Source organism: Teleopsis dalmanni, chromosome 1 (assembly GCF_002237135.1).
Source record: "Teleopsis dalmanni isolate 2A chromosome 1, ASM223713v2, whole genome shotgun sequence".
In the NCBI taxonomy this organism is placed as follows: domain Eukaryota; kingdom Metazoa; phylum Arthropoda; class Insecta; order Diptera; family Diopsidae; genus Teleopsis; species Teleopsis dalmanni.
In genome coordinates, this window is record NC_051846.1 from 187,322,725 (window position 1) to 187,335,089 (window position 12,365).

At 28.3% G+C, this 12,365-nt stretch overlaps 1 protein-coding gene across 1 annotated transcript in view; it reads left to right on the forward strand.

Annotated features, from left to right (window-relative positions):
- Nucleotides 1-12,365, forward strand: part of LOC119670772 (glutamate receptor-interacting protein 1) — a 391,907-nt gene that overhangs the window by 365,066 nt on the left and 14,476 nt on the right. The window contains exon 2 of the mRNA XM_038081175.1: nucleotides 8,071-8,193. Coding sequence (XP_037937103.1) covers nucleotides 8,071-8,193 — 123 coding nt within the window. The remainder of the gene's footprint in view (nucleotides 1-8,070; nucleotides 8,194-12,365) is intronic.

A 12,365-nucleotide genomic window follows, 5' to 3' on the forward strand; every position in this document is an offset into this window, starting at 1 on the left:
AAAGGATAGGATAATGAAAAGGATAGAAGTGAAACAAAAACAAAGAAACACAAAAAAAGCAAGGAGACAGTAAATTATGGACCACAAAAAATAGTTTCAAATGAAACGACAAGGGATATAGGTATAAACGATTCACTTGGGGAACAGAAACTTAAAGTTGGAGACTAAAAAGAAAGCATAAAGGATATTTATAAGCGTAGGGTAGATAAGATGAAAAAGTTGAGGTAGAAGGAGAGATAAAAGATAAAAAGGTAAAAGATAACATAAAATGTTTTACATTAAAAAATTTTTCGAAAAGTTTTGCGTATGACATATTTTATATTTTGACATAAGTAGTGATAACCCTTTCTCTATAACGCTCCAACTTTTGTAAGGTATTCAAAATACTCAATAATGGTAGATATCAACAATTCATTTAATCAGAGTTTTTGATCTCAAACCTAAATTTTCATTAAAAATTTTAAAACCAATATGTGAATAGGAAGATTTAAACCAGATATGATTTGCATTCTACTTATTACCAAATTGTGATTGGGTTTTTGGTTTGACGCAGTACTCCTTTTCTTCGTACACGCCCCTGTTGCAAGCGCGTCTTCACCATTATCATATGTCAAGTATGGTAAGTGCTTACTCAACTTAATTATTCCATCGAAGACGCTTGATGGACAATCAATACGTCTTCTTTCTACAAACACTATTTGAATCATATTTTTTCGCTGAACTGGCGTCATCCTTTTTAACAATATGACCAAGTCTGCGAAGCCGTTGGGTATGAATTTGTTAAACGATATTAATGTCGTCAAAAAGTTCAAATGATAATCATGCTATCTTGTAGAGAAATAAAAATCTTATGAGTTACTTTCCTGTCGAATACTCCCATACATAACAGGAAAATGTTTTCTGTAATCTTTCTTACGGGACATATAATCTAGATTAGAACTGCCGTGATTTAATTTTTATAAATCTTGTTAAATGAAATTTGAGATACAGTTATAAGTAGAAATCAGAAAAAATTACACGACTAGGTTATGCGTTTCAAAGTCTGATTCCTATAAATATTATTTGCTGGTACTTGAGTTAGAATTTTTAGTAAAATAATAGTTGTACATACGGAATATTACACCGTATTATGTAATATTCCGCATCGTATTTATTCTTAAGTACCTTGCTTAATGATATCTGTAGTAAAGATACTTAGATAAGTTATATGTAACTTCTTCGGTTAAGTAATAAATAAATTAAAACATCGGAGTGTCTCCCAAATATTCAAACACCTATCTGGTTGTTTGTATACATGACACATCACATTATCTTTAGAACTTGGTCAAGATCTCGTGTGAGTAAATGCATTTTACAAGTTGTAAGATTATATTAGTTCCAATAAAGAACTGTAATATTAAACGAATTTTGAAGCTAGCTTGGTATTGTTTGTTTTCAAACGTTTTACCTCACTTAGTTATCTATTTACATATGAGATCCTTTTTGTTAGAATTTTTTTTTGTGTGATTTGTATAATATTAATCTCAGATTTCAGTTATCTATTATACATACATTAAACAAAATGTGAAACATTTATTTAGTACTTGATATTTCTATCTGCTAGAAATCTAATTGCAAACTATTAATTACTACTTGATACTTCGTAATAAAGGACTTTTAGATATTTGATTGATATTGATATTGCAAGTTTCTTTAAAAGTAAATGCTATGATTCTCAGGATATGACTATAGTCCTATGCTATGCATTTGTATTTCAAATGTTAATCAATGTTATTATTAATATCAAACCAGAGTATCTACACATAATCTTCTTCACTTTATTTTGTTATTTATACTTAAGTATACCAAATACTTAAAATTGTAGTATAAAAAAGCAATAAAATCACATATAAGAGCATTAAATAATTTTCCAAAAATTTAAGAAAAAAAAAATAATATTGTGTATATGAATCTTATACAATATAAACGTAGTATGTATTTATGTTTTTATTAAAAGATACCAGAACTCGACAGAACGGATGCGTAAATGAAGTGGAACGCACGCAATTTGGTGGCCGCACTCGATTGTTGTTCCGCTTGTTGCTGTTGTTTTCAAGCAACATTTCGTATGAAAAGCGCGCAGCTCGTGTTCAATATTTCAAGAAAAGCAGGAAAAAAAAAATATTATTGAAAAATTCGAAAATATATTCAGAAAAATACTTAAAAATCTATTTAACATAAGAAAAATCTTTTTTTTTTCTGAATATTGTAAAATAACCTTCGCCCTTCCATTTAAGTACTTTCCTCTGCTTGTTCTACAAACTACTTTTGGAAATTGAAAAGGTGCTTTGTTTACTCGAGATGTTAGCTTCGGAATAAAAACAAAAAAAATTTGAATTGAAATATTTTTAAAAAATAAAAAGAAAACATATTGAAAAATAATATTTGTTTAAAATTTGTGGTTGGCGTAATTGTTGTGAATTTATAAAATGTACTTACATTTCTTAAATTGTTTATTTACATACTATATATGAGTAGGTTTAGTTATAGTCTTAATAAAATATATATCTAATAGTATTTATGGTTGAAGTGGGTGATTTTAAAGCAATTGTGGATTCTCTATTTTAGTTACAATATTGTAGTAGATTAGTGAATTTTTATAGTTGAGAATCAGTAAAATGTTTCACTAGATTTCTTGATTTCCTTTTCTAATTGAAAAGCTCATTTAAAGCCTGAATATCGAAGGTAACTAAATAATTAAATAATATAAATAATATATATAACTGTTTAGTATTGTCAAAAATTGAATGAATCTAATACAGGCATCCTTAGATCTTCAATATGTTGATCTTTTACACCTTTTTCCTAAACATAACTAGATTGTGTTGTATGCTACCATCTTAGATAGCGGCGCTTTATAGAATTACATTTTTAGTTTCGAACTGGTTTCAAGATAACTTAATTGATACCAAAACCAAAAAATATATATCCTTATTGATTATTAAATTGTTCTAAAGGCACTCAAATCTCATTAGGTATAAAACTATATATACTAGAACCGAGAGGGTATTTATATTTTGGATAAGAATAATGTTTCACTTTTCATATTCATAAGAAACAGAAGACTATACTAAGACAAACCTTCTTCCAAGTTGTAGTGCTTTATCATTTTTGGATTCCTTTAAGTACCTTCAAACAGAGATCATCGAATAGTTTGCTTAACTTACTAACATTCTATATTAATAATATATATATAACGTGTTTATGTACTAAAATACCTCGTATGTAAAAAAAAATACTTCGATGGGATTAAATTGTCTTATAACAACTTTACCTTTAATAACGATAATGATTCAAAAAGACGATTTTTCTTTATTAAAATGTACGTACTTCCCCTGTTTGCCTACTTCTCTATCTATATGTGTATTTATTTATATATCAGACCTGTCTCCCATTTCTTATTTTCCAACAGTCTCAACAGAGAAGAGATTTTAAATTTTTTTTATGTAATTTACGAATTTAATATATTTAAGTTAGGGAATCATATAAATTATTATCCTTACTCTTTTCACTACTACCATAAGTTCAATGTGATAAGCCAACAAGGCTTGGTAGAGTTGCCTAGTTTTATAACTTTTTCAATGACTAAGGATCTGGTATTAAAAATTTTTATAAGATCTATACCATATTTTACTAGAGGATAAAACTGGGATAAATTTTAATTTTTTTATATATATTCTTTAACAAAATAGTTTTAAATGGTTATCATAGGATATGGATTATCCTATGATAGCTATTTTATGGTAAACTCTGTTAGAGGTTTTGGAAACATAAGTGTAATTTCCAAAAAAATCATTAACCTACTTATATTTTAAAAACTCCTAACAGTCTTAAAAAAAAAATAGCTTCCATAAAATACCTATAATCTTTCTTCATTTTCCACATTAAATAAAAAAGTCATTAAATTTCTTTGGTTTTACGAGTATTATACACAAATTACGAAGGTTAATAAAGTCAAATTAAAAACAAAACACTAAAAATGAAATAATTTTATATGTAAGAAAAATTCATCTCTATAAAAATTTAATAATCAATTTATTGAGTTTGTCTGGCTTAAGAAAATTAAACGTATGTTTTTTACATTATTTAATAAAAATTAAAAATCATATTAAGAGTATCTCATAAATGCAAGCATAATTCATAATTGGATTATATTTTCATGAAGTATTTCAAAAATTTTACACTAATTAATTATGCAAGATAAATGGAAATTCCATTACAGTTTTTGACATCGTTTTTAATTTTCTTGGCATTATAAAAATTTAATTTAATTTAACAAAAATTCTCCGATTGAAATGAAATCTCTGTTGCAATCTTTTATTTTTTTATTATCTAATTGCTTCTGGATTCTTTTATGATTTCTGAAGGTCGTCGCATCTGTTTTTGATATTAAAAAAAATAATTTATGAAATTCGCAAAGTGCTCGATCTTCATTAATTATAAAGAAAAATTTCATTATTGTATAGAATATTTTTTTTAAATGATTTAAGACGCTTTACTTAATAGAATTTAAATTTATTATCGGAATACAAAGTGGTTTATAAATTTATAAAATGGATATTTTAAGATTTTGATTATCAATTGCACAAAAATAAAATTTCTTTAAAATATCAGTGATCATTTTTATTAAAATAAAGGTTTACAATATAAAGTAAAGCTTTAAATATATTGATACTAATAGTAACGATCTCCGATATGTAGTTATTGAGAGGATTTATATTTCAAACCAAAAGAAAAGAAGAACAGCAATTTATTATATATTCATTTAGTCAAATTTTTTTTAATGTACATTCTTCGTCATCAATCTTATATTCCTGTGAGGAAAATTTATTTTTTCAAATTTGCTATAAGGCTCGGACCCAACGTTAAAAATATATACTGAAAACTTACAACAGACTGAAAAAGTTACTACTATCACGTGTTATTATTTTGAAGTGGGAATGGTGCTTATTTAATGTATTTCCTTTGAATTTTTCTATATTTTTTTTCGATTTTAAGTCGATTTTTGACCTTTTCAAAGATCAAGGAGTAGGTATCTTTGGAGACCTTTTTGCCACTCTTTATGCGTTAAGCAATTGAATTTGAATTGCAGTTTTTAAGAAAACTCTGGGTTACTTTTGTTTTATTTTTACGGGTCCGTAACTCTGCAGTCCGTATGTGTTTACTACTAATTGTAAGTTGGAAAAGCAGTAATAAACTGCATTTTTTGAATTTTAGTTTTATTTTTATTCATTTAAAGACTATCCAGAACAAGGTTTACGTCTTTAATAAAGCTTTTATTGGATATATATCCGACATTAAAACTGTACCCCAAATGGAGTTTATTCCTAACCAGATATAATTGTTGGTCTCATCAGTCTTGACATAAAAGAACCTTCACTGTACCTATAATTAACTGGTTAAAATATAAGTAAGAGGACATTTATTTATTAAAGTTTTCACTGTATATATATATCTTCTACTGAAGCAGAATTTCAATTCATTAATTGTTGGATGTTCGATTTGGTTATATTTCCATTAATAATAATATTATACTTCTCGTAACATCATTGCATAGTAAAAAAAAATTAATACAACTTAGTTTTCATATTATAAACTTTCAGTGCAATTCTCATTGCAATGTTAATAAAATAACTTCTCATAATTGACACAGATCCCAACAAAACAAAAAAAAAAGAAGAAGCAAAAACGGTGCTCAATGGGCGCAGTAGTTATTATATACGTCAATGAAGCACACTTCCTTCACGAAATAACCCCTTTCTATTAAATCATATTAACTGAATGCAATGCAATGAATTATGATTATGATGAATATATTTCACAGATCACATTCTGTCAACTTAAATACATTTTACAATGAACAAGTAACTCATTTCAACTCTTTAATCTTTGTCGACTTGTTCAGCAAAAAATCCAACAGTATGAGTAAAGTGGCCGCAGCTACTGCAGTCGCCACTGCAACAGATGTTGAAGTATCTTTTTATGTTGCTGCAATGTCTGCAATGTCTGCAATATCTGCATTGGTTGTTGTTGTACTTGTAGTTGCTTAAGTTGCAATTTATTGGATGGTTTTTGCAATGCCTATTGGTGCTTTTTACAATGTTGCGGCTTTTTTTGTCTAAAGAAAATTATTGTCCACCCGCAACGAATTCTTAGATTTGGCTATCGTACTAGCGTCATCTGAAGACGAATTATTGGATTGGTCATGCGTTGCGGTGAATACGCATTTGCTATGCTGCGGATGCAAGAAATTGCATTTTTTCCATCTAAGCGCTTTAGTGTGACTTGTGTCTTTGATCTTTTGAATTTGTTGGTTGGTCTTCTAAAAAAAAAAGACCAATCTGCTATGGCGAAAGAACTCCTGCTTTTGATGATGTGAACATAGAACTTTCGTTACGCACGTTTGTTTGAAGATTTATATGCATATTTTTAATAATTAATATAATTTATTTTATGTATGATAACACACAAAAAATACATAACAAAAATATATAAGTTTTCATATATATTTTCTTACATATATATTTTTTCATAATATCTAACCAAACATTTCTATTGTTTAATTTTTATTCAATATATAAATTTGTAAACACAAACTCCTGATTACCTCGAACATACTGCATACTTATTAAACAAAAAAGCTTTAGTATATTTTTCTCAAGCAGATTTTCATTCCATTAGCTTAAGATACTTTTATTGTATCTGAATGCACACAACGTGATCCATTTTTTCTCATAATGCAATTTTGCGCATTCACTTGAGCAACAATAAAAAACGATACCAAAAAATCTTCAAGACATGTGTTAACGTGCCGAGACCACCAAAGGGGCCCTGAAGATTCAATAAAAGTTTTTGTTTCAGTTTTTTATATAAAAATTGTTTACATTTGCGCAACATTAAGAAAACTGCATAAAAATGTTAACAAAAATATTTATAAAAATTTCAAAATATTTTTTTTAGATTAACTGCATTCAATTTTAATTATTACAGAGAAATATTACGTTGTTTCAATAACTTTTTTTTAAAGTCTGTCATAAAACAATAAGAATATACTAATAATATGGCGTATAGTTCTTAATAAAAGTAGAATATTCTTACGTAAAATATCATACTGCAGTTAATAACTCATATCTGATAATGATAATCATAATTCTGCATTGTTTATCTGGGGAAGATTATTATTAAATTTTGCTGTTAAAAGCTTCCAAAATATAGTTCCACTTTTCTTCATTCATATATCCATGAGAATTGTTTTTCCATTACTGTTAATATGGTCCAAGTGTTTTTAAACCCTGAGTCACTCCATTATACGGTAAAACAATGGGCCAATAGGCCTAAGTAGATACTCTTTGGATCGCCGGTATAATCTGATCTAATATGGTCAATTATAGTAAGATGTCATGAAGATTACTACAATGCCAACTTCTAAAGGAATAGCTTTGATCAATGTAATGCATATATATTACGAAATATAAAGCTTGGAATAAGATGCAGGGTAGAGCAAACCCAGTCATTTGTGTTTTTAATTAAGTTTGGAAATAGTTACTACCCAACGAAATTTCTGAAAGAAAGCTCCTTTATTACTCTTATTGACGCCACGTTAATGACAAGCAATATCCCGACTCTGTCTCTAATTAAATTGCTAAGATTGCAATAATTCATAAGTACCTTCCGTCGTTTACATGAAGGTACGTCATTTGTAGCTATAGCTTATAGAAGTTCCTGTTGTTCCAGGTACTTGGGTATTGTATCTTGATCGATGGTTTAATATCCTTTCACTATTCCGCTTTATAAGCGAGTACTCTTCCACTTTTACCAAGATTTCTTCTTTATATTACTTCTTTATATTCTTTATATTAAAAATGGTGTTAATGAAATTAAAACGTACTATGGATAATATTTCCACTGCACTTATAGTTTGTTTAAAGTTATTAAAAAAATATGTGAAACATTTATAAAAACGTGAAATTATTTTATTTTAAGATATCATCATTTACATTACTACTATTTTTTCTTTCTTTCTCTTTACAGTTGATCGCGCCATGAGTCCCGCACAATCTGAAGACTCTGGTTTGGCACCCGAACGCGGAACCACTTACGCCACAATCACATTACCACGTGATAATGCACCCAATATGGGCATCACATTTGCAGGTAAGTTAAAAATAGTAACACTTCAAATCACTTTAGGCTCAGACTCATTAATCCCTTCCCCTAAAGTCAATGATCAATTTGTACACTCAATGTAATTGCAGTAATTAAACTTAAGTGATCGTTTCCTTCAGTAGCGGCAGATAAAATACCAAATCGCACCCTCAGTTAAATGCTACATTATAAAAATATTATTATAAAGATTTTTTCAATTTATATAAATTATATTATTTTGATGAAAATGATTTGATTTTGATTTCGGAATGATTTGTTTATTTCGAAATATGAGCCGAGCATTAGAAGTTGCGTGCGTTTTGCCTCAGGCGGCCACGCGTTGCGTCAACAAATTTTCAAAAATTTGACATAAGCCTTTGACATGCAAACAAGTATGTGCCTCGGCAGGGGAGGGATGGGCCTCAAGCAATTTGAGTACCCGTAGCAGATGTAATTAAGAAAGAATACGTTTAAAATATTTTTATCTATTATTAATAGGAAAAAATCTGACAACTTTTGTTGCATTCCAGCATTAAAATAATATTCGGGGAAATTTTGATGAAATGGGAAAACTTGTGTATACATGATTTTCCGTTGGATCATAATTGCTTAAAAAAATTTAAAACGAATGCTCTACCCTTTATTTTGGTGCGTATGTAATTATTGTACAGATTTGACAGCTGTCAATATTGATATATAGTCAGTAATGACTGTGGTTAGTTTAAAAATAATTATGTCGTAAGAGTTCTGAAAATGTAAATATAAAGTCTAAAAACATGTGGGATAGGTTAAGTGATTTCATTTTAAAAATCTAATTAAATATAAATTCATCAAATTATAATTATAAACTTTTTTTTTATTAAATAATGCATTAGAAAGTATCAAATTAGTGATATCTCGATTGACAAGATCGAAGATCAACCGCTATGAATAAGTAAAAGCAAAAAATTATTAGCAGCTTCAGTCAGACTCAGTCATTATAATGGACAATGTATTTCTAATCAATAGTTTTCCTTATCTGATTTTTTTAGCAACCTTGGCTGGATTTAGTTAATGTGTTGACCTATTTATAGAAAACTACTACAATTTATTTTTAAAATGATCTAAAATATGATTACTTTTAATATGAGAGCATCAGAAAAACCATAAAGAAATACGTAGCAAAAGGTTAAATTAAAATATTATTAAACTGAATATTATTAAGTAAATGTTTGAATTTGCTATAATATACTATACTATACTATACTATTAGCTATAGGATAAAAGTAGCACTTTTTGGGCTTACTTTCAAGAGCATACACGATATTTTGTTAATCTCTTTCAGAACACATTTTAATATCTGCTAAGTGACTAGTTCTTTATATATTCTCTTGGTTCTCAAAGTGGCGTGTACTACGATTCATTTATGGGGATTTTTGTAAACTAATTAAACGTTCATAGAAAACATTAAATAAAAAAAATCTATTATATATAGTGTGTGAAGTGGTTCAAAATATTTCAAGAGCTTTGCGTTGATCTCCAAAGTTATCGCTTTGTATATGCCATTGGCTTTTCTTAACAAAACAAAAGACTATCTTTTATATATGCATATAGAATTCGCAGTAACTTGCACAGAAACTCATTCATAGAGTCTTTTTGCAAACTAATCAATAGTTCATAGAAAAAGAGATCCATTATATTTAGTGTATAATCATAGAGTTATGGTGCCTATCTCCAAAACTCCTTATATGTATATGCTATTGAGTCTTCATTAAAAAATATAAGACTGTTTGCTGCATGTCTAGCATTTTTGAACATTCTAGACTATGCTTAATAATTCTAGCTTACTCTGCATTTATTTTTTGAGCATTTACTAGTGAATGCTATGCATGTAATCTAAAAAAAAAACATGAAGTTAATACTTATATGTCATTATTTATTTACATAATTATATTTTTATTACCTTTTTATAATAATTAGTGAACACCTTTGGTTTATTAATTCTAATTTGCGTAGGAGTTTATTCGTGAATTTTTAAGTATTGGATAGAGAGACCTGTGAAAGCTTTGTAGACTTATATTCAATAATTTTTTTGACTCAATATGAAACCTTACTTATATATATTCAATAACTATTTCTTGACAAAATATCTTTTTATGCCCAAACCACTCATTATTTGGGTTTAATAGGCTTACGTAGATTTTTATATTTATTATGTTATATATATGAATATAATTCAAAAATACTAATATATTTATTGGTTTTAACTTAAAAAGCTTTAATATAATATTCTATTACCTAATAGTAGTATGATGTAAAGATTCAGTTGAAATAAATATGAACAAATTTTACCATAAATTAAAAAAAAATTTTATAATTCAAGCGAAAAAATCATATTTCTTTGGAAATTGCTCATAAAAATTAATAAACTCTTAAGCTTCTATATGATTTATAACTTTTGCATTAAAAATATGGACTAGAAGATATATGTGAATAAATTTTTAATAATAATTGACAGCGCAAATATTTCTATATTGAAATGATTTATATTCGAAACACATAAACCAATTTACATTGTGACCGAAAGGTTTTCGGAGGTTCTCATTTAAAATTCGCGCGCTGTATATTTTTCGATATTTTAAGTTTATGTAGTTTGGCAGCACTGCCCTTAACTACATGCCAAAAATGAGCGCGACCTGTCAACAGTTCGTTTACGGCAGCTGTTGAAACCAGTTCACCTCAGTAGTGCGTTGCGAAAAAAACAATGGAAAAAAATATTGAACAAAGAGTTTGCATCAAATTTTGTTTTTCGAACGAAATTTCGTGTGCAGAATCGTTGCGAATGCTACAAAAGGCTTATGGGGAATCAGTTTTATCGAAAACTCAAGTTTATGAGTGGTACAAAGCCTTTCAGGACTGTCGTACGACCGTCGAAGACATGCCGCGTTCTGGACGACCTTCGACCTCTACCACCGACGAAAACATTGAAAAGGCAAAGGAAATCGTGTTCAAAAATCCTCATGTGAGTGTTAGAGAGATAGCACGAGAGCTAGGCATCGGTCGTGAGATGGCTCGTTTGATTTTGGTGGACAATTTGTGTATGCGACGTGTCAACGCCCGGCTTGTTCCGATTCACCTCAATTTGTTCAACATTATCAACGATTTTAAGGCCAAACATTCAATAAATACCATCGAACAGCCACCGTATTCACCTGATCTTGCACCGTGTGACTTTTTCCTGTTTCCCAACCTCAAATTACCACTCAGAGGAACGCGTTTTGAATCCATAGAAGACGTAAAACAGAATTCGCAGAGGGAACTCAAAGCCATACCGGAAAGCGCCTATAAAAAAATGTTTGATGGTGGAAGAAACGTGGCAATTGTATCGCTTTCAATGAGCATATTTGAAGAGAAAAATAAATATTGATGAAGATTAAGAATTTTGCGTTTTATTTATTTATGACCGGAAACTTTTCGGTCACAATGTATAGGATATATTTAAGTTTATAATGAATTCAGTATCTTTAATGAGAACACAATTTATGAAATTGAATAACAAAATAATTTAATATTTGTAATTAATAATTATATAAAAATAAAATAATATGTATATATATATGAATATATAATTATTTAAAAGAAAATAGTAAAACTATTTTAGAATATTAAAAAAAGTTAGTCAAAAGTCGCTCTGTGTATCTGTTATAGACAGTTTAGATTGTATTATGTTGTAGTAGGAGAGTGGAAGATTTTTCAACCATCTGGTATCTTTAATAATGCCTAATATATTTTGTAAGGAGACATTCATTTGCTTAAATATTCGAAAAAGTAATTGAATAATATATTTAATAAAGATTCAGCAAACGCTGGACAATGATCAAGTATATGTGAATTACTTTCTTCATCCTCCTCAATTCAATATTCTTTTCAGGTTCCTCAACCGACTAGATTTAAGCACTTTTAAGTAATTAAATTAGTTATATACGTCCAATTATATAATTAAAATTCTATTCAATATCCATTAATCATTTCAAGGCAAGCTAAAGTTTCCTAATTGCTACAATATCTATCAAAAATAAGCTAAAAATGATCAGGCTATACTGTTCATATATTTCCAAGTTTACTTAGAAAACTTCACTACCACTACTAAAACAAATTGTGAACTAAATATACTAAATATATATCAGAAGCATAGTAGATAG